Here is a 20,431-nt window from a genome sequence, read left to right on the forward strand (position 1 = left end):
CTCTATCTCATTTACATGAGTGACAGAGAGAGAGTTAAGTGTTGTCTGGAAGTGTTGAAATGACAGGCTGCATTCTGCCTATGTTGGGGATCTCAGAACTGGCACTTAGGGGGTGGTAGGGGGCAGTGATCCCAGGCCTACTGTCAAAAGGCTGGCGGGCATGAGGTGGGCATGAAGCATAAACACGCTCCCATTCCTTCCCGACGCCTTGGGAGACGCCATAGCAACCAAATGGAGAGAATCGGGCCCTCCTCACCATTCCATGCATGCCCGACATGCTCCTTTGTCAAGTCTTCCTCTTCTGTGGTCCTTGGAGCAGAGATAACGGACATGTCTTTAATGTTGAGCATGGTCCTCCTCCCTCCCGCCCTGCCCCGCATGGAGTCTTCCTCTTCTGTGGTCCTTGGAGCAGAGATAACGGACATGTCTTTAATGTTGAGCATGGTCCTCCTCCCTCCCGCCCTGCCCCGCATGGAGTCCTGCCGGCCAATTGGCCATCTCTCCTCTACCGCAGGGCTCCCTCGCATCAAATTCTCCTTCTCCAAGGCAATGGTGGCAACTAAGCGTTGGCTGTGATTATGCCATGGCTGTGCCGTTTCAAAAGGCCCTGCACAGGAGTCACGCTTTCTGCAATTGCCCCGCAGTATGAATATGAAAAATTCTGGCACTTTAAAAAAAAAAAGATTTGCATTTCAGCCTGCAGAATCCTAGAGGCATTAATGGACAATCGGAACTTTCTTCACAACACTGCTTGAGAATTCCGGCATTCGTTCAGCACATGGGCACGACTGCTCTCTTGCACTCGGCATACAAAAGGGGGATTGTGTGGAGCCCGGGAGTAAAGCTCAGTACCCAGTGGGCGCCCGTGGAAAATGGCAAGATGACTCCCTCACTAGGGAATACTGTCATCACACAGACAGCATGTTCTGCTGTCCTGGCGCCTCGTTTCAGTAGCACAAGCAGCCAACAGAATAAGGCACAAGGCTGATGGACTTACTGAAGCTGGCCAGTCCTTTAATTGCATTATGAAAGTGTTTACAAGATAAGAGTTTACAAGAGACTCATTTTTGTTAAACACATTATTTGATTTAATTCCAGCCTCCATAGTATGATCATTATAAAGGATTCCATGAAAAAGAAATCTTTATAAAAAATATATAAAGCTCTATTTTGATACATCACAGACAATTGAAGAAATGGTCTCATTGACAATCAGTTTGGCTTCAAGCCCAAACATAGTACAGACTTCTGTATTTATGCTCTGAAAGAAGCAGTGGAGACCTATAGAACGCTGGTTGGTTTTATTGATGCGTCGAGAGCTTTTGATAGAATCCATCACTACAAGCGTTTTAATAAGCTCAAGCTTAGGGGTGTGCCAAGCTGTTTAATACGCATTCTTGTTTACTGGTATGCTAACCAGGAAATGCAGGTAAAATGGGGGAGCACATTATCCACCCCTTTTCGGTTGGGTAATGCTGTCAGGCAGGGGGGGATTTTATCCCCAGCCCTCTTCGATATATATATGGCCTGTCAATGCAGCTGAGGGGGCGCAGAACAGGATGGTGATACCCTAATTAATCATTTTATGTACACGGATGACTTTGCAATACTTTCCCCTAGTAGCAGTGGGTTCCAACAGCTACTCAATATATGTTCAAATTACGGTATTGACTTTGATATTCATTATAATGCTAATAAGAGCATGGTACTTATATGTAGAACTAAAGAAGATCTGGAACTTAGGTTTCCTGCCTTTCATCTGTCTGGTCAAATTATGGGTGTGTCCAAGATTACAAAATATCTTGGGCACATCATAACGGATACCTTAGAGGATGATGAGGACATGTTTAGACAGAGGAGAATGCTATATGTACAAGCCAACATGTTGGTCCGTAAATTTCACCATTGTACTATGGATGTTAAGGTAAACCTGTTTAGTGCTTATTACACCCCTCTCTATACAGCTCCACTGTGGGTGAAGTATAAGGAGAGCTTACGCAAGCTGCAAGTAGCCTATAATGACACTAGAGCCAGTGGGCTTTTCTGTTCGTTGGGTCTCACTACCTTCATGGCTCTGTTGAGGAACCTGACGTTCAAATTCATGAGCAGGCTGGATCGCTCACTGAATGGACTCATTGGACAGATGACAGACCCGGGCCGTAGTTCTGTCAGGTACAACTACCATCAGAGGACACTGGCATGAGTGCCTCTCCTAGAGTAGTAACCTGTGGTGCTGGGTAAATGTACTGTATTTTATTTATTTTTATTCTCGTATATGTGATGTACTGTCTTACCTTGTGGGCCACGAGCCTGTAATAAAGTTTATATATTAATGGAGCCAAAAGGGGTGAGCTGTCTAAAAGAGCATTTGTGTGTCCTTGTGTCCAATCCATCCACACCTCTGTTGTCACCAATAACATGGTATCAACATACATGACAGAGATCCACAGGGAAGGCATGCCTTCAGTGTTGTTTTTGGCAGCAAATTTAGATTTTAGTTTTAGTCATAGTCTCTTGAATAGTTTTAATTTAGTTTTAGTCACATTTTAGTCACCTGTAATGTTTTAGTGTTAGTCGACTAAATATCATAAGATTTTGGTCGACTAAATCTACAGTTGATTTATTCGAACAAAATGTATTTTGGCGGGCCTTGATGCCGTCGTAATGACTGTTTTTACACTTGCTGAAAATAGCTGATCTACAAGCCCACAACACGTCGCAGCGTGACGCGTTGTGAGCTTGTAGATCAGCTATTTTCAGCATGCAACTAATTGTAAAATGACTTATACTGGATCTCCTGTTCACTAGTCCCTTCCTAACATTTTAGTCTAGTTTTTATTTGTTGACGAAATTGTCAACAAATAGTCATCAATAGTCATCATAGCTTAGTTTTTATTTAGTTTTAGTCAGTGAAAAAAGGTAGTTGACGAACATTTTTCGTCTTAGTTTTAGTCGACGAAATCAACACTGCATGCCTCACATGTCCACACCACTGAACAGAGCATGTTACATTTGTAACATGCTCTGTGCACCAGTCTTCATATATGGGCATGTTGTGATTGTGATGTCTGCCGTTTGCTGCGGACCAAAGCCATTTAGAAAATAGGAGTTGACAGTGTCTGTCAAGTACATTTTGTCAGTTGATGATGTCGACAGACACTTGTCATAAGTTATCCTTCCTCAACAAGGAGTCTGTCCAGCTCCTTACCCATCTCAGTAAGCTCAAAGGTTTCAGTACAGCAACTATAACATCATTATTATCATCATTTTGTTTTACTATTGCAACTCCTTCCTTGCTGGTCAGTCTCAACCCCCTTCAACTGACGCAGAATTCTGCGGCACACAGCCTGGTCTAAAACTCTCTACGTTTCCCCTCTTCTGCGCTCCCTTCACTGGCTTCCAGTTGTTGCCCAGATCCATGATCCACCCCTACATACACCCCTTCCTGCACATTTAGATCAGCTAACACAGTCTGTCCCTTCCTTCCTTCCTTCTCTACAACACCCTGGCCAACACTCCGGGCATCCTAGACCATTCTCCATCAGTGTTGCCAACTCTCGTCAGAGAAATAAGCCAACCCACCTCCATATAAAAACCAGTCAAAAGCAAGCCAAATCTTGCGAGAGAAATAAGCCAAAAAACACCTCCCTAAACAAGCCCAATAATATGGCCATATATTCCTAATAAAGAAATATTAGATGCATGGTATATAATGATTTATGTTTTGGATATTTCTAATAACATTACACACATACTTGAAGTAGAGACACCAGGCCGATTCTATCACTCAATGTGATTCACACTCCTCCCCAAACCATTATTATGGGGAATTATGATAATGTGGAAAAGAAGCCACCGTGTTTTTAAAACAAGCATCAACTCTCTATAATAAAGTAATGATGCCTTAAAATGACGCATGCTCAACTATTCACAGCTATAAGTAAAACTAATATTTTAACTGAATCCACATACATTACAGTTGATGGTGTTCCACATTCCTCAGGGTTCCTGGGCCGGCTTGTGGCTACTAGCTCATAGAGCTTTGAAATACAGATTCATAATTAGATTGTCTTTTCTTTCCTGAGGGTGACAGACATAACTGTGGCAGTCAGTCTCTGGTATTGATATTTGATGAGAGACTGACTAGCGCATGCATCTCCAAGTAGGATGAGACCTTGGGAAACCTCCCACTGCAGATGGGTTTTGATCAGCCAGTCCCTTTCATTCTTTACCCTCCTGCTCACGGCACGTGCGCTTCCCATTCACCAACTCTCCGTACCCAGCTACCAATTACAGTGTGGGAAGAACACAGGTGTGATGGGAGTGGGACCGTGTTTGATGCAAAGACAGACATTTATCTGGGTGTGTGTGTGCGTGTGTTCACGTAGATATCTTCAGGGCGCGTACTCTACATCTGCGTTTGCCACATCAAATCAAGGAGATACTGACAGCTTGACATGAGGAGGCAAAGCCAGGCTACGCGCACTGAAACATCATGAGTGAAAGAACTTCATCTCTTGCATGTGTCTGATGGCTTCCTTTGCAAATGACTGAGCACCTTAATGTGCATAAAGCTTTTCTATTGATTGGTAAACATGGTGGAGGGAGGGTGTGTTACTGTGTGTTGGCTAATGCATACCTGAAATGGTGATGGAGTTAAGTGCAGTCACTCTGACTCACTCTGATTTACTCCATCACTTCACTCATACTTCACTCATACTCCTGTCAAAATGCAACTGCCTGGAAATGAACGCTGACTGAGAGGAAATATCCTCCATGTTGACATTTGAGAATATTTTTCATCCACTTCAGGACAGGCCAGACAAACACCCTCAACAGTAACTGCTGGCATGGGTCATGCTGACTGAATCAAAATATCTAGCCATCGATAATGTGAGGATATTTTGGGGATGATTGTCAGTGCTTTCAGAAGAACATTTGGTGACATAGATAAAGACTGTTCATTTCATCCGGCCAGAACAATCGAACAAGTTCAGAAAATGTAATCACTACTGTAATGTAGCCTTTAACAGTAGCATTGTGACTTAATGTCACAATACCAATACCAACCTGCAATCATTTAGAGACCAGGCGGGGCTTTCAAAGTGTGAGGCGCACCCCCCTGGTGGAGTGCCAGAGCATTGCGTGGAGAGACATGAGTTGAAAAGGCTGTTACTTTGGATGAACAACATGAAGTTACAAATTATATGTTTAGATGGCTGTCATGTCGGATACAAAATAATATTCAAGCAGCGCAAGAACCAGGTGCTCTGAGCCTTTGATTAGACAGCGGCCTGTTATCCAGTCATTATCCAGTTATCGGTCATTATCCAGAAATAACACACAGCTGAATTCAGTGATCAGAATCAAGCATTCAACCAAGCCGTGTAATAACTATGTATATTGTATTGCCTACTGTACATTCAGCATTCTGCTACTCTCTCTCTAGGTCGTCCTTGGACGAGCCCTTCAGCAGTGTCTCCAGTCATCTTGTCACTAAAAACTAAGCTTCAGACCTCTCAAAACAAAATGATTCGACAACTTCTCTGCCTAAAGCCCATGAACCACCAAATTCCAACACACCTTTCTAGTCTGCGATGGCTCAGGGTAGAAGACGGGGTTATGCAAATAAAAATGGTTTGGTAACTATTTAAGAGAGTCAAAGGGGCAGTGCATGCCATCAGTACCCTCATACTGGACTAACTACTTCTCCAAAGTGAGTGACACCCACAATAATAAGAGGGAGCGAGCACGCTCTGGTACTACCCACATTTACAACAAAATTATCATTCTGCTACTCTGCCACCGGTTTGAATGAACAACAGAAAAACATACAAGGCCTTTTAAATAGAATGTAAATATGGACGGGTCTCCTTAGCATGTGTCTGTTAAATGAGACCGGATGTGTGTTGTAATCCTTCCCCTTGCAAAAGAACCAGAAGGTATACAGAATGGGCCTCCTGCCTTTAGAATGTGTGTGCTAACTCCTCTTAAGCTGTGACACCATAATTCCTTTTAATGTCATAATTGAATGATTGAATTCAGAGAGACTGTAGCTAGTCACTATTCAGCATGGGGTCTGGCAGGGTTTAGGAGCTATAGTGGCTGCTTGGAAAACAAGCTCCTCATGGCTGCATGTTGAAGTGTCCTTGAGCAAAACACTGAACCCCCTAACTGCTCCCGAATCGATGAGCAGGTGCCTTGCATGGCTGCCTCTGCCGTTGGGGTGTGTGAAATGCACTTTGTGGATAAATAAATGCTATATAAACGCACCATTAATTAGCCATATGTCTTGTGCTCCAGTATATTGGATGGATGGATAGCTTTTATTGATCCCGCAGACGCAGGGTAAATTCAGGCGCCAGAGACAGCACAGCAGTAAAAGTTACAGATACAGGGCATAGACAGGTACAGAAGAATAACGTCACAACAAAAGGCACCCTCAAACAAACAGTAGTACTTTGCTTTCTGGATCAACAGAATTAGCCCTTCACTAAACCCCACTCCAAAAGCGACTGTCCAATGCCAATCCAAATAGTTTAGTAACCGTTGCGGATGATGGCAAGCTTTCGACACCTTAGCTTAACGTGGGCAATAATACAATAATACTAGTTACTAATCAGTATCACCGAAGTCTTAACGTGCGTTACATGAAAACTCCTGTCTGACGGTCATTAAAGTTGATTGAGTTGGATACCGTTTCTCCCTCTAATTCCTTGTATTTCTAGTAATAGTAAAACAGGCAGAGAAGTTTAGAGATAAGGGGTTTAGCACTGACGAAAATAGAGCCCATGGTATTTTATATTTGTTGATGACATATATATGTGTTATGAGTACAAAACATCAAGAGGCGTATTATATACAACAGCATATGGGCAGGTCAACATGGAACAAGCTCTGTGTCCTCATTGCAACAGAGCTTGTTCCATGTTGACCTGCCCATATGCTGTTGGATATAATACGCCTCTTGATGTTTTGTACTCATACCTGACGAAGACCCACAAGGGTCGAAACGTTGTTTAATAAAGCATTTTCCTAGGAGCAGAGAAACAGTGTGCGGACATCCCTTCCTTTTCATTAAGCCACTGACGAGACACAGTCTCGGTATTAATTATTGTACAACCCCTGCTCTGTTTGTGTGTGAACAATCAAAGCCTCTGTTTGTTTTTTTCGTGAATGAGATTCTTCTCTGACCTGGTGGAGGTCGTTCCCCAAGGTGAACTCCTGGAAGTACCCGGGGGCGGCCGAGGAGGCGCGGACGGCCTGCCACAGCTGGTGCTGGCAGCTTCCCAGGTAGTGGGAGCGCACGCCTGGCAGGAGGCTGTAGTTCCTGAACACGTAGGCCTTCAGTGGAAGGCCCCGGTTCACTATGGTGCTCACTGCTGACACCTGCAGGACGGCACATGTCGTCAACTGATGTTTTTTTTTAGAACACAAACTGTAGCATTTCCATGGTTTAAAGCAAAATGAAAGTTCACGCCTGAAAAAATGAGCATGGCCAAGTCCTATTATGTGTCACACACAAACGCACGCACGCACGCAGTTTCCTTAACAATTAACACAACTATGTAGAAATGATGATGTTTTGGGGATATTGTTCCTGCTATTCTACATACTACCAATCAGGTGAAGAAAGTTCTACAAGTGCTTGTAGAACGGCTATTTTCGCTGTGGTTGTCAACGCAGTCAGAAGTGGCGGTCGGATTTTGCCCTACTGGATCTATGGAATCCAAATGACTGAAATCTGTCGTGGCGACTGAGCTTTAAATCCATGCAAGTACTTTACATTGTGCTTTAAACGGCAGGTCACGCAAGTCTGCAAGTGGACATATGAGGGTTAAAGATTGAAGGGAATATATAATATAAGCCTGAGCTTAAGCTTTATCCTCTGCTGACGTCACATGGTCACAGACGTCACAGATGTGGCATATAATGTACATTACATAATTCAACTTCTTTTAATGATGAAATATAACAAAAGTGGAATGCACACCGTCCCCTTCATAAAATGAATAGTTCCGGTCCATGAGTATGATTGGCTAAGCATTGGTCGAAATGCTCACATACATACCAGTACATGTGACCACTGTGATCAGTATAATAGCAGCAAACACATTGTTTCAAAAAGTGTGATTTTCTAAATTTAGACAGTTACATTACCACTTTTATTTGGGGTATTTCAACGCGAAGGATTAAAAGGGCTAGCTTGGAGATGCCCAAGTGTGAGGGGGGAATGGGCTTGCCAAAAAGTGTGATTTTATTTTTCTGTGTAGGCAGTTGGGGACTACTCCTTGTAGTCAAATTGTAAAACATGTCTATGATTTTCACGTTGCCATATCTGGAAACGGTTTCATAAAAGCAATAAGCCATGCAAGGAGGTGGTCTGCAGTGATTTTAGAACGCACAGGGGCCCTAACAATGCCCCTGAGCTGTTCTAACATCACTTTAACCACAACCTCTCAGGGCTTATTGCTTTATATTCTACTGTTCCAGCATCGACACCAATAAAATATATCACAGGAAAGAAAAAACACAGTGGTCGGCTTGGCAATGAATCAATTTAAATATCACCTCCAGCTCCAGAAGATCAAGTCTAATCCTACCAGTACAACTCATTTTGCTTTGCAGGCAGGCTGGCTGAAGCATGATTGTTTTTTTTTTGCTTTGTCCTACGGCCGTGCTGGGTGCCAAAAATAGCAAATCTACACTCTCAAACTAAAGGAGTCACAGCTGCAACGCCTTGTGAGCTTGTAAATCTGCCATTTTCAGCAAATGTCAAATGAAGCATTACAGTGCATTAACCCCTTCCGTGCACAATGCACATCCAAGTAATATCAGAGCGAGGGGTGGTGCAATCAGACAGAGACAGAGCCGGCAGGCTTTCTCTGTAACCTCATTATAGACCTTCTGGGATACAGGCTGACAGGGCCGTGCTACACCAAGAGACGACAGACAGGTAGCATCGAGACAGAACATCTTCTGACGCTCTCACCTTTGGGCAGTTGGGGTCTCTTGAAGTTTCCACCATGAGATCAGCGCCCATCCTCTCTCTGTGGAGGAGATGAAAGGGTGATGTTACACGGCATGGGTGTACTACTTTGATTTACGCTTTCCTTTTGCTCATTCCACAGACGCCCGATCATTACAAACTATACCTTGTTGTAAAGGTGACTAGTCAATGATTAAAATGATATCAAATACAATACCAATTGGTATTATTAAAATGGAGAAATAATGGACCAAAGTTAAGTTTCCGAACTTTGTGTGCTGAGTTTAGTTCAAATAGCCAATCTACGAACCCCTAGGCCAATTAATAAGACAGAGTGAAGCCGTCAAAGGCATAAATATGGGGGGTATCGAACACAAGGCCGCCATGTTCGCGGATGATGTCCTGGTGTACTTAGGGGGGAGCCTGAGAGGTCATTTAACGAACTGATGTCACTATTATCAGGATACGGTGAACTATCCGGTTATAAGCTCAATACTTCTAAAACACAGGTCATGGTTCTAAACTTTAATGTCCCAAGGGGATTGAGGGAAAAATATGATTTGAAATGGGACAATGAAGAAATTAAACATCTGGGAATAAATGTGACGAAAGACCCTTCAAAGTTGAGGCAAGCTAATTATGGTCCCATATCGATGAAAATAAAATCTGATTTGCATAGATGGAACCTAATCCCCTTCCTAAGCCTGAACTCAAGATCAGTCAAGTTCAAGTCAAGATGAACATTCTTCCCGTTTACTTTACATCTTTAGAAATCTCCCAGTAGAAGTGGATGATAAACAATTCAGAGAATGGGATAAATGGATTTCTAGGTTCATATGGCAAGGGAAAAAAAACAATAATTAAATATAGCACCCTACAACTGAGAAAGGACAAAGGGGGCATGGCTCTTCCCTGTTTAAGAAATTACTATTATGCAGCACAGATAACTCCTCTGCTATACTGGAGTAATAGGGGGTATAAGGCTAGATGGAAGGAGTTAGAACTTGGTCTCGTTACTGATTTCACTCTGCAGGCTGTAATAGGTGACAAGGGTTTGGCTGACCGATTAGAGAGGATCAATAATCCATGGATAAGCCATACGTTAACTGTGTGGCAAAAGGTAGTGAGATCATGTGGTTTAAAAGAAATGTTGAAACTTTTCAGATGGTGTGCTTTCGATAGAGATTTTGCCCCAAATAGAGGCCGGGCGACATAAGATTTAAATCATGAATAGAGAAAGATGTCACAACTTACATGTCATTTATGCAAAGAAATGAAATCGATAGTTTCAGATCAATACAGGTCAAACATGGTTTGGAACGGACTGATTTTTTCAGATATCTCCAGGTGCGGCATTATATCAATCAAGAATGTAAATTCAAAGAGTTTTCTGCAGTTGAATCCGAGTTCTTTTTCATACTGAAGTCAGCCCTTACAGTGGAGCCAAGCAAATCCATCTCTGAGTTATATAGTGCCATTTCAGATGCTAAAAATGAAAGCACGGTGTACATCAAAGAGAGATGGGAGAGGGATGCGGGAATTGTACTCTCAGAGGAAGTATGGGGAGGGATCTGGGAGTTCCAGTCTACCTCAACCAGTTCTATGGACTGGAGAGAGCATCGTTGGAAAAATATTATTAGATATTTTAAGACCCCGTATCAGGAAAAACACAAAGGTGATGATGGCAGTGTGGGGCAAAGAAAGCCAACCACTTTCACATATTTTGGGGGTGCCCCAAGTTGAGGGTGTTTTGGAACAATATTCACAAATCACTGTGTTCAGTATTTAATACTCCAATACCTTTTAACTTCACAACCTTGTACCTGGGCCACATTGAATGTCAACCAGACGAGAGACACAAAGCTACTGCAGGTGCTCCTGGCAGCCAGCAAAAAGTCAATAACAAGAAGATGGCTAACCCCAATCACACCCACAATGGACGATTGGCACGGGATAGTCCTGGATATTTTCAAAATGGAAAAATTAACATACATCCTAAGAACTAGACTAGACAAATTCTACCAAATTTGGAACAACTGGATAGTACACATTGCCCCACTGAGAGCAGACTTTGTGTGATCTCACTGGTCCTAATTGCCTGCTTTATGATCTTTGTAAAAATCACCCTTCCTCTTCTCATGGTCGAAGTCCAAAGCTGTTTTGTTTTTGTTCCCCTCAGCAATAATGTATATACTTTCGTTTCCTGATTTTTGTCATTGTCCTTTCTTTTTTTTCTGCCCACTCTTTTTTCTTTTTCTCCCCCTGAAGTGTACACTCTGAAGTGATGTTGCCCTGTTGCCCCTGTTACGTGTTGTCTTGATGATGATGTTGCCCTCTCTGAAGTGATGTTGCCCTGTTGCCCCTGTTACGTGTTGTCTTGATGAAATGTCCACTCTGAAGTGATGTTGCCCTGTTGCCCCTGTTACGTGTTGTCTTGATGATGATGTACACTCTGAAGTGATGTTGCCCTGTTGCCCCTGTTACGTGTTGTCTTGATGAAATGTCCACTCTGAAGTGATGTTGCCCTGTTGCCCCTGTTACGTGTTGTCTTGATGTAATGTACACTCTGAAGTGATGTTGCCCTGTTGCCCCTGTTACGTGTTGTCTTGATGATGATGTACTCCATCTGAAGAAAGTGAGGACTATACAGAGACATTGGAGATGGAGTCACTTGGAGGGGGGATGAAGGGGGACGAGGGGGGGAAATGCACTTATGTCCTTGTCTTATATCTAAGAGAAATGCTTTCTGTACTGCACTGCTTTTTCCAAAAATAAATATAAAATAAAAAATAGCCAATCTACAAGCTCACAAAGTGTCGATGTAGATTGGCTAGCTGAACTATTTAAAAATGTATCTCCATGAGGCAGCTTGATGTACAAGTACACCCCCTGGACATGAGATTTGGTATGACCCGGCTGGGGATCGAACCCCGAACTTCCAGTCTCGTCCTGAGACTGGAAATTCGGGGTGTGTGTTCGGGGAAGTGTCGGGGGCGGACACTCTAACAAGAGCACTGAGCTGGTACAATAGGCAACAATACTGATAATGAATGATCAAAAATCTGAATGTGTAAATATTTTGTGAATAGTCATCCCGCCACAATATCAAAATCGAGGTATTTGGTCAGAAATATGATATTTGAATTTGCCCATAATTTCCCAGTCCTAAATTCTAATAATAAAGTGTAAAACTGACTTGAGGATGTTTTGACATTATGTCACACAGTGGAACTGACTTGAGGATGTTTTGACATTATGTCACACAGTGGAACTGACTTGAGGATGTTCTCCCAGGCCTCGCTGTCATAGAAGGCGTGGCTCCAGCCCATCTTCACCGTGCCGACGATGAGGTTCTGCTTGAAGACGTCAGAGCCCAGCTTCCTGTACAGATCGTCACATTCACTGAGCGGGAGTTGGAATACACCCAGCATGAAGCCCATAATCGCTCCTGTGGAGTGGACATAAAATGTGTATAAATGTGCACTGAGGCAGACACACACACGCAATTACCCACGCAAACGCAGACACAAAATGATTGAGAGACAATAGGAAGCCTTTTTAACCCGTTAAAACCGGGAAAGCATCCGTGCCATTTTGGATTTTAGCGTTGGTTATTCAAAAATGGCAGATATATACAGCCGAGCTTGTACATCCGCATTTTTAGGAAAAAATTAAGAATCTGGCCCGAACCGCTGCCGTTTGCTGCGTGTCACTACCCTTCTCTCTCTCTCTCCCCATTTCCTGTCAGCCAAAGGCATAAAAAACCAAAATAAATTGAAAACTGTTTGCAAGTGTTTGAAAACATTTGTGCAATTTTTGAATTACGAAAATGTGTGATTTAATAGGCATTTGTAGAATCGGGCTCAGCAGGTCTTAATTAGTTATAAACACGCCCTTGTCAACAGGGAGTCCAGAAAATTCAGCACGTCTCCAGTGGACGCCATTAAAAAGGTATAGTTGCTGACAAAGAACCATAGCAGCAACGTAAAGCTCATCCTCCTCTTCGTCCCTCGGCTAGTCAAGCCCTAAGGTCTACTGACAGGGACTTGATGGATTATCTCTTAAGGGTATCATTACACTGGGCTCATCCATTCCCAGCCCGTGGATGTGATTATCATGGCCAGAGCAGTGATGTTCTGTTTGTGTTACCATAATGTATTCACACCCAGTCATCATGTAATTTTAAAGAGAAAATTATACATCGCTATATTTGCAAAGCTTTTGTGAAATAAATTCTCTCAGCAATTCATCACAACAACGTTCGATTCCCGTTGTAAACATGTGCTGCATGACTTCCACTCTCTGCGCGGTCGTCATGTCTAAATAAAGAAATAAGGCCATGGCATTGCCCTCATTGGCATGGCAGAACATGGAGAACATAGATGAAGGGTAGGAGAATGATTTGGGTGGCCTGCGCTAGCCCCGATGTGGCACAGATGTGTTTTGAATCAATGTTGCAAATATAATTTAATCTGGCGAGGACGCACGCACGCACGTGCATGCGTACGTGTCATGACATGAATACATCCACAAAAGTAAAAATACTTAGGACACAAATAGCTGACAGAAAATGGTCTGAATAAAGCATTTGTTGAAGATTAAAACTATAACACTGCTTAAATAATAATGGCCTTGGCTTTGTTATGGTCCAGCCAGATTCAGATTAGTGTGTCAGTGAGGCCACTGAGACCAGACAAGAACACAGTGGTAAATGGGTTAATGGGAGATTGCTACCGGCGTGTCCAGTTTTGAAATATAGTTTATACAACAATATATATCCTGTCTGTTGATTTAACTCTGAGAGCGTACAAATTCATTCAAATGAACACTTACTTCAGTCTGTAACTCTGGAGTGTACACTCTCAGCGTTAAATTAACCCCTCCCCAGAGTCCTCAGATGACTGTAAAGTGTCAATTTAAGGTCAAGGACCCTTTTTAATACATACAAAATAATGAAAAGAAAAATACCATTCTGCACCAAAAGTAATCAACAAACTATACTATAAAAACTGGTCAAACATTGGCAAAATTGTCAAATAATATTAGAAAGAAGAAAGGATTTAGAAAATAGCTGATCTACAAGCTCACATTAGATCTGCTATTTTCACAATATTTATCTGTTCAAACAAAATGTAATGTCTCAACTCCTACAATTCCAAGTGCGTGTCAGGGTGGGGGGTCCCCAGTACAAATAGGATTATTTTGGGGGGGTCACGGCCTGAAAACGTTGGTTACCATTGGTGTACACTGTACACTACATACAGTATGTTTATGTTGTGTAATGTGTACACTCCTAACCTATGTGCCACATGGCTCAGGAACCGTTAAATCCAAAGGCTACTTACACTATTTCTTACTTTACATAAAGAAGTAGGGCAGGAGGCCCACCAACATACCTGTGCTGACTCCACATATGTAATCAAACAGCTGGTAAATACGTTTCCCTGTCAGCGTCTCCAGTCTGTGCAGAGTCTGAAGGGCAACCAGTCCCCTGAAAGTTTACACCCGGAGACAAAGAAATACACCAACAGTTCAGTCACATCCCAAGATACAAATACACTCACAACTCCATGGGAGATACACACACGCACGCACGATATGGTCGTTTCTGTACAGAATTGAATTGTGTATTGAATTCTCTTCAGTAGGCTGATTATACCGCCAAATATAAACTCAAGTAGGTCATAAGCAATGATTAAAACTGCAATCCAAAACTTATTTTAATGTATAAAACATATTAAGATGAGAGAGAAGCTGATAAACATCTAAAAGACACTCACATCCCAGCCCAATGGTGTATGAAGAATAAACATCCGCACACCAGTATTGCTCCCAAATCTTTAATATATTTTTTAAATGTTTATGTAATTTGAAAGTGAAATATCCCTTTTTATAATGGTTGATGATTTATTTTTATTTTATCCCACGATTTTTGTAACTCTTTTCTTTCACCCAGTGTCAATTGTCTAGTGTATTCCTGGGTGCTACACTCCCTCTGCGAACCTGGGGAGAGCAACAGACTGAACTCATGTTTCCTTCAATGCATGAGGAGTCCAAGATTATTTTCACCTGACAGGGGGGAGTTTCCAACCAGTTAATTTCCCCTCCATCAGGTGCCCCGGCTGGCCAGGGGGAGGCAGTTTAGAGACCAGGATTCCTGCATGTTTTTTGAGAGGGTACCACCCTCTAGGGGAGAACATGCAAACTCCACACAGAAAGGCCCTTTTGCCAACCCCACCTAGGGTGTGGCTATGGGCACTGATGACGCAAGGAGAGAACACGCCCCATGCCCCAAAAGTTGACCATCTATGGTCAGAACCCGTACCTCAACCCTCCTCCATCTATGGTCAGAACCCGTACTCCCCGGCCTTTCACAGGGTCATTGTATCCCACCAGAGTGAGGGCCTCTCGAACCGCGGCCCTCAGACCCGGGTCACTGGCCTGTCTCAGACGCAGCAGACACGGGATCACTTTCTCCTGAATGTCATATGCACAGCCGCGCGCACACACGCACGCACGCACGCACGCACGCGCGCACACACACACACACACACACACACACACACACACACACACACACACACACACACACACACACACACACACACACACACACACACACACACACACACACACACACACACACACACACACACACACACACACACACACACACACACACACACACACACACACACACAGTGTGTCAGCAGGAAAATGTATAAAGTGATTGCTCCTACTGCAAATTAGTGCTTTGCCTGTGCATACAAATACAATGACCTACTGTATTTTAAATTCTCCCCACGTAGTACCTATTAGGCTTTGATCTAAGTCCCTCAGACAAGTGAAGGCAGAATTTGATTAAAATATGCAATGTGTTCAATGGGATACTCAGGCCACTGCACATAAGGGCATCTGTAATGTAGATGAACGTTCAAGGGAGTCAGCATACTGTATAGCAGGCTGGCTGTGACATTAAGCAGCTCCACGCAGCAGCATGTGAGCCTCTGTTGCCACAACAAAAATTTGAATTCAGGCTGGCATTGGACAACTTCCACACAAACAAAAGCTATTCCTGATTCATGCTAGCAACCAACGACAGGATTATTATGTATGCGTTTTAAAAGGCAACAGCAAAACCATGTACTTCTATAACTGTGTCCTCTTGACACCACAAGGTGTTGAGATTTTCTGACATGCTGATCAAGGAATCAGATGCCCTGTTAAAGCCTATAGGGCTGTCAGGATAATTACATTTTACTTGACGATTAATCGCCGCTCAAATAATTGCGGTTAGCGATTGAATTGCATTTCTGTCATTGAACATTATGAATGGAGATTCGTAACATGAATAGTGGAAATAACATGTCTTGAAAAATGAAAATGTTTGAAAAAATGTCAATGTAAATGATTATGACAATTATGCAAAAACATCTTTGCGATTAGGCGATTATGTAATAACTGTGACAGTGCTATTAAAGCCTAGGGCTGTTGCCCATTTACAATGAAAACACATCCTAAAAGTTCACCTTGACTGCCACGCCACGGGTCTCTGGGAACTCCATCAGGTGGTAACTGAAGTCCTCCACTCTGTTGGTGTAAACCCTTACATCTGAGGCCCTCCCAAGAGACTGGACCAGGGCCCGGGTCCGATTGTCCACACTCACCCTGGCAATTATCTAAGAAGAATCAAATACCAACCACATAACAGAAACCAGTTAGGGCCTCTTTTTTTAAAATAAATATATGGGTTTTTTTTTTAACTGGGGGGCATAGATGAAAAATTAAACATACAATTACACATTTGCAAAAAATTGTAAACTCGGTTAGTAGATTTGTTTGTATTTTCAATCTGCTGCAGCCAGAGCCTGGAATGACATAAGAGAAAACCTTTGAAACTGGACACTTTAGGGCCTTTCAAACGCAGAGCACTATAATACAATAACAATATACATTTAGTGAAAAGTGAACTATAATTATCTTCATATATATCGTTACAGTTATAGTACTTGGTGTGAATGACTAAGTGAGCTTTTAAAGTCTTTGTCACGGACATTCTGAATCTGAAAGACAAATACTCCTGTCCTTCAGCCTGTTAGCCCTTGTTGTCGATTCGGCTCTGCTGCAGTATTGTGTTTTGTGCTGCGCACAAACTGAATGTTGATTTCTTTCAGAATCTTTACCTGTGTCTCTCAAGAGACCTTGCCTTTTGCCAGGTCCTGAAGTTGAAAATAAACATTGCTTTGCGTACAGTATATGTAAAGAGTTTGTATTTGTAATATAGTTATTAACTAATGGTTTTGGTCAGGTGCGTCCATATCTCCCTACCACATGGAATACAACATAGCCAAAGTACATGCAATATCTTATCAACAGTTTAGGCCTCGGTTACTTTCTGGGAACTGGGTTATTTTTGGTTAAACATTCCATGAATTGAACACGCCAGCCAGTGCATCATTACAGCATCACACGTCACACAGTAATGAGTCACATGGTTTGACATCACATGTTAAGCCCATGTCATTGGAACATTTCCATGATATGTTCTGGCCTGTACTCAGGCATAACCATAACCATGACCTACAGTATCATGTTTCACCTCCCTCGCATTTATGTTTTGTTCATACTTTATCAGCATCAGTACAGTGACAAAGACAGACCAAGATAAGTAAATGGAACACAGACAGACACCTAACAACAAGCATATCCCTTAGTTTATATACAAAAGCAGCAAACTGAATTCACACAAGGTTACATGTCTGACTCTGAACGTATGGCAGCAAAATTATGGCTTAACAAAAAAAATCCCAATTATTTTGCTTAATTTTGTAATACTTTGGTGGACATGTTTTCATCATATTCATGACTTTGTCATTATGCTTATCTTATGCTCATTATGCTTATCAGAGCCATATCTTAATGAGTTACATTTTTTCTTTGTGAACTCATCTACCTCTGATGGATGCTGATAGATGGCTTGTATGATATTATGCGGCTGTATAATAAGTGTATAATGCTGAGGAGAAATTTAAATTAATTGCATTGAGTTTCACAAAATACACAATTGTGTGAAACCTAAAAACAGTGTAGTATATTACTTCCATTATCCACTTAAACCCTGTAGTTTTGTTTATTGACCCCTGGGAGTCTATACTTGGTCCCCTCCATATTTCCGCTTCTACGCAAAATCTCTTGGCCAAAAACAGCAGATCTATAATCTCACAACGCGCTGCAACATGGCGCATTGTGAACTTGTAGATCTGCTATTTAATTGTGCAGCCCTAATCTGAACGTACCGCCCGGCGCCAGACAACATACCTTTTCTCTTTGCAGGAGGAGTCTCTTGGCTTTCTCCTCTGCAGCTTTTTGCTCCTTAGTGACCATGACCTCGACAGGCTGTTTTTCCTGCACGTCCTCCGACATCTTCTCCTCCACACTCGCAGCAGCACGTCTGGACTCGGCCGTCCTGAACTTGGGGACCAAGGGAGCAATGTAGCTCCCTACAAAGGCCTGGACAGAGTGACCTATGCCCTTCTTATGTGATGATGGGGCGCTCGTAGCAGCAGCAGGCTCTGAGGCCGAGGTATTGGACACTTGCACGAGTTCACTAGTTTGTTGGCCCGGGGACTCGGAGGAGATGGATGATTTGCCACCGCTGTCCACTTTCTTCTCATCCGTCTTAGTACTGCTGCTGAAGTATGCGTTGATGTGATGGGACAGGTAGTTGTAAGTCTCATCCAGGTTGGCTGAGAAGGTGCTGGGGTGGAAGAGCTGTTGTGTGGCGGTGGCAGGTTTGGAAATGGTTGCTATGCTGGTCTCACTTCCATTTGGCGATGACTGCTTAATAATCTCTTCCGACACTTGTGTGGCAGCATTCGTTTTGACAGTGGAAGCGTGAAGAACGCGCCGCAGCTTTTTCTCCCCTTGCTTGCGGCCGTTCGGAGTGGCAGTTTCCTGGGCAGCATTATAGTTCGGTACAGAGGTAGTGGTACTGACATCAAGTGTAGCAGCAGGAAGAGGAGTCGGAGTGGTAGTAGTAGATACAGTTGAGGTGGGTGTCTGTGTGCATGGTGTTGTAACAGTGGGAGGAGGGTGGTTGAGAGTAGGTATGGTTGTGGTCTCTTCAGCCTTTGGCTGAACTTCAAGGCTGGTCTCAACCTCTTTGCTCAGTTGGGAAGCATTGGGTTTGAGTCTAGCAATTTTAGACAAAAGTTCTGTTTGGGTACTGACAGCACTGACAGCTTTAGAGACGCTGTCGAGTGTGTTCCTGAAACGTGCCATGTATTGACTGAGACCCACGGACCAACGAGAGGTCGAGGGGTTCAAACACAAGGAACTAGTGTGCAGTCCAAGCCGCTGTCTCGCCTGACTCGCTCTGCAGAGCCAGCCCTTCCGTCCTCGACCCCGCGGGTTCTGGACGTGCTTCCACCTGAGATAGCCAAAGCCGTGGATGGCAGGCTGTCTTACGTAAAGCCTGTAATGGGGGGCACGCAAAGTAGACAGTGGAAGTGATGAAGCCGCCCTCTGAGCTTGCATGTGCCACAAGTCAATGGCTCTGCTCACTTTCAGCACCCAGGTCTCTGGAGCCCCCCTGTAAGCCATTGCTTTTTTAGGTCTTTGAGGTCACGTGTGTCAACTGTCATCTACTACACACTCTTGCTTTTCATAAAGCTGGTGAACAGGAGAAAAAAGAAATATGATGCAAGCATGAGTGAAAGAAGCTAATGAAAACAAAATGCTATAAAATATAATGATGGTGATGATACAGGATAGCTAGCATTAATCAAGTTTATACTTGATATTCTCCTTGTAACCCGCACTTTTATACTGTGTTTGACATTTAATATACAAGCAACTATAAGCCGTTATGTAACTGCACTTCACATTCATCAGCATTAAGCTAGCAAACTGCAGAGTCAGAGATCAGTCAGCTAGACAGCCATGCTAAGAACAACTGAATAAAGAGAACTTGATGAACAACATACCAGTGTTCTTCATGGGAGCTTTTCAAGGAATATATTCCTTTTCGCCATTCATTAAAATATAATTCAGATAGTGGTGAATGTATAAATATACAGCATGCATTCACATTCCACAGTCACCCAGACGAACTAACGTGTGTTGTTGTTGACAGTTTCTTTCCAGAATGGCGGATTGGCGGTGAATGTTCATGTCATCAGAGCCATAGAGTAAGACAGAGTTACGACATTGAGGGGGCAGAAAACAGCCTGGTCACGTGGTACATGTACTCGCACGAGCCAGCCCATAGACTCCAATGCATTCCGTAAACTTCCGGTTGTCCCTTTTCAATCGAAGTCTATGTAGAACAGACTGGCCCCATGAAGTGAACGGAGTTGTCGTAACTCTGTCTTACTCTATGGCTCTGCACGTCATCATCTGTCTGGCCTGTAATTGGTTGCCTATCGCCCGTCCCTAAGAATG

General features: G+C 43.1%; 1 protein-coding gene across 2 annotated transcripts in view; it reads right to left on the reverse strand.

Moving 5' to 3' along the window:
* The window catches only part of LOC306923096 (calcium-independent phospholipase A2-gamma-like), a 39,956-nt gene extending 19,843 nt beyond the window's left edge, over positions 1–20,113 (reverse strand). The window contains exons 1-8 of one of the 2 annotated variants that reach the window (XM_079501111.1): positions 19,975–20,113; positions 18,308–19,580; positions 16,519–16,668; positions 15,315–15,466; positions 14,386–14,480; positions 12,266–12,437; positions 8,993–9,050; positions 7,195–7,389 (exon numbers count right to left, since the gene is read on the reverse strand). In XM_079501111.1, the coding sequence (XP_079357237.1) occupies positions 7,195–7,389; positions 8,993–9,050; positions 12,266–12,437; positions 14,386–14,480; positions 15,315–15,466; positions 16,519–16,668; positions 18,308–19,525 (2,040 nt within the window). In that variant the 5' untranslated portion in view covers positions 19,526–19,580; positions 19,975–20,113. Of the gene's footprint in view, positions 1–7,194; positions 7,390–8,992; positions 9,051–12,265; positions 12,438–14,385; positions 14,481–15,314; positions 15,467–16,518; positions 16,669–18,307; positions 19,661–19,974 lie in introns of both variants that reach the window. The other variant, XM_079501110.1, reaches the window with a different exon arrangement.
* Between the last annotated feature and the right edge of the window lie 318 nt (positions 20,114–20,431).

The sequence above is a fragment of the Electrona antarctica genome (assembly GCF_951216825.1).
Source record: "Electrona antarctica genome assembly, chromosome: 5".
In the NCBI taxonomy this organism is placed as follows: domain Eukaryota; kingdom Metazoa; phylum Chordata; class Actinopteri; order Myctophiformes; family Myctophidae; genus Electrona; species Electrona antarctica.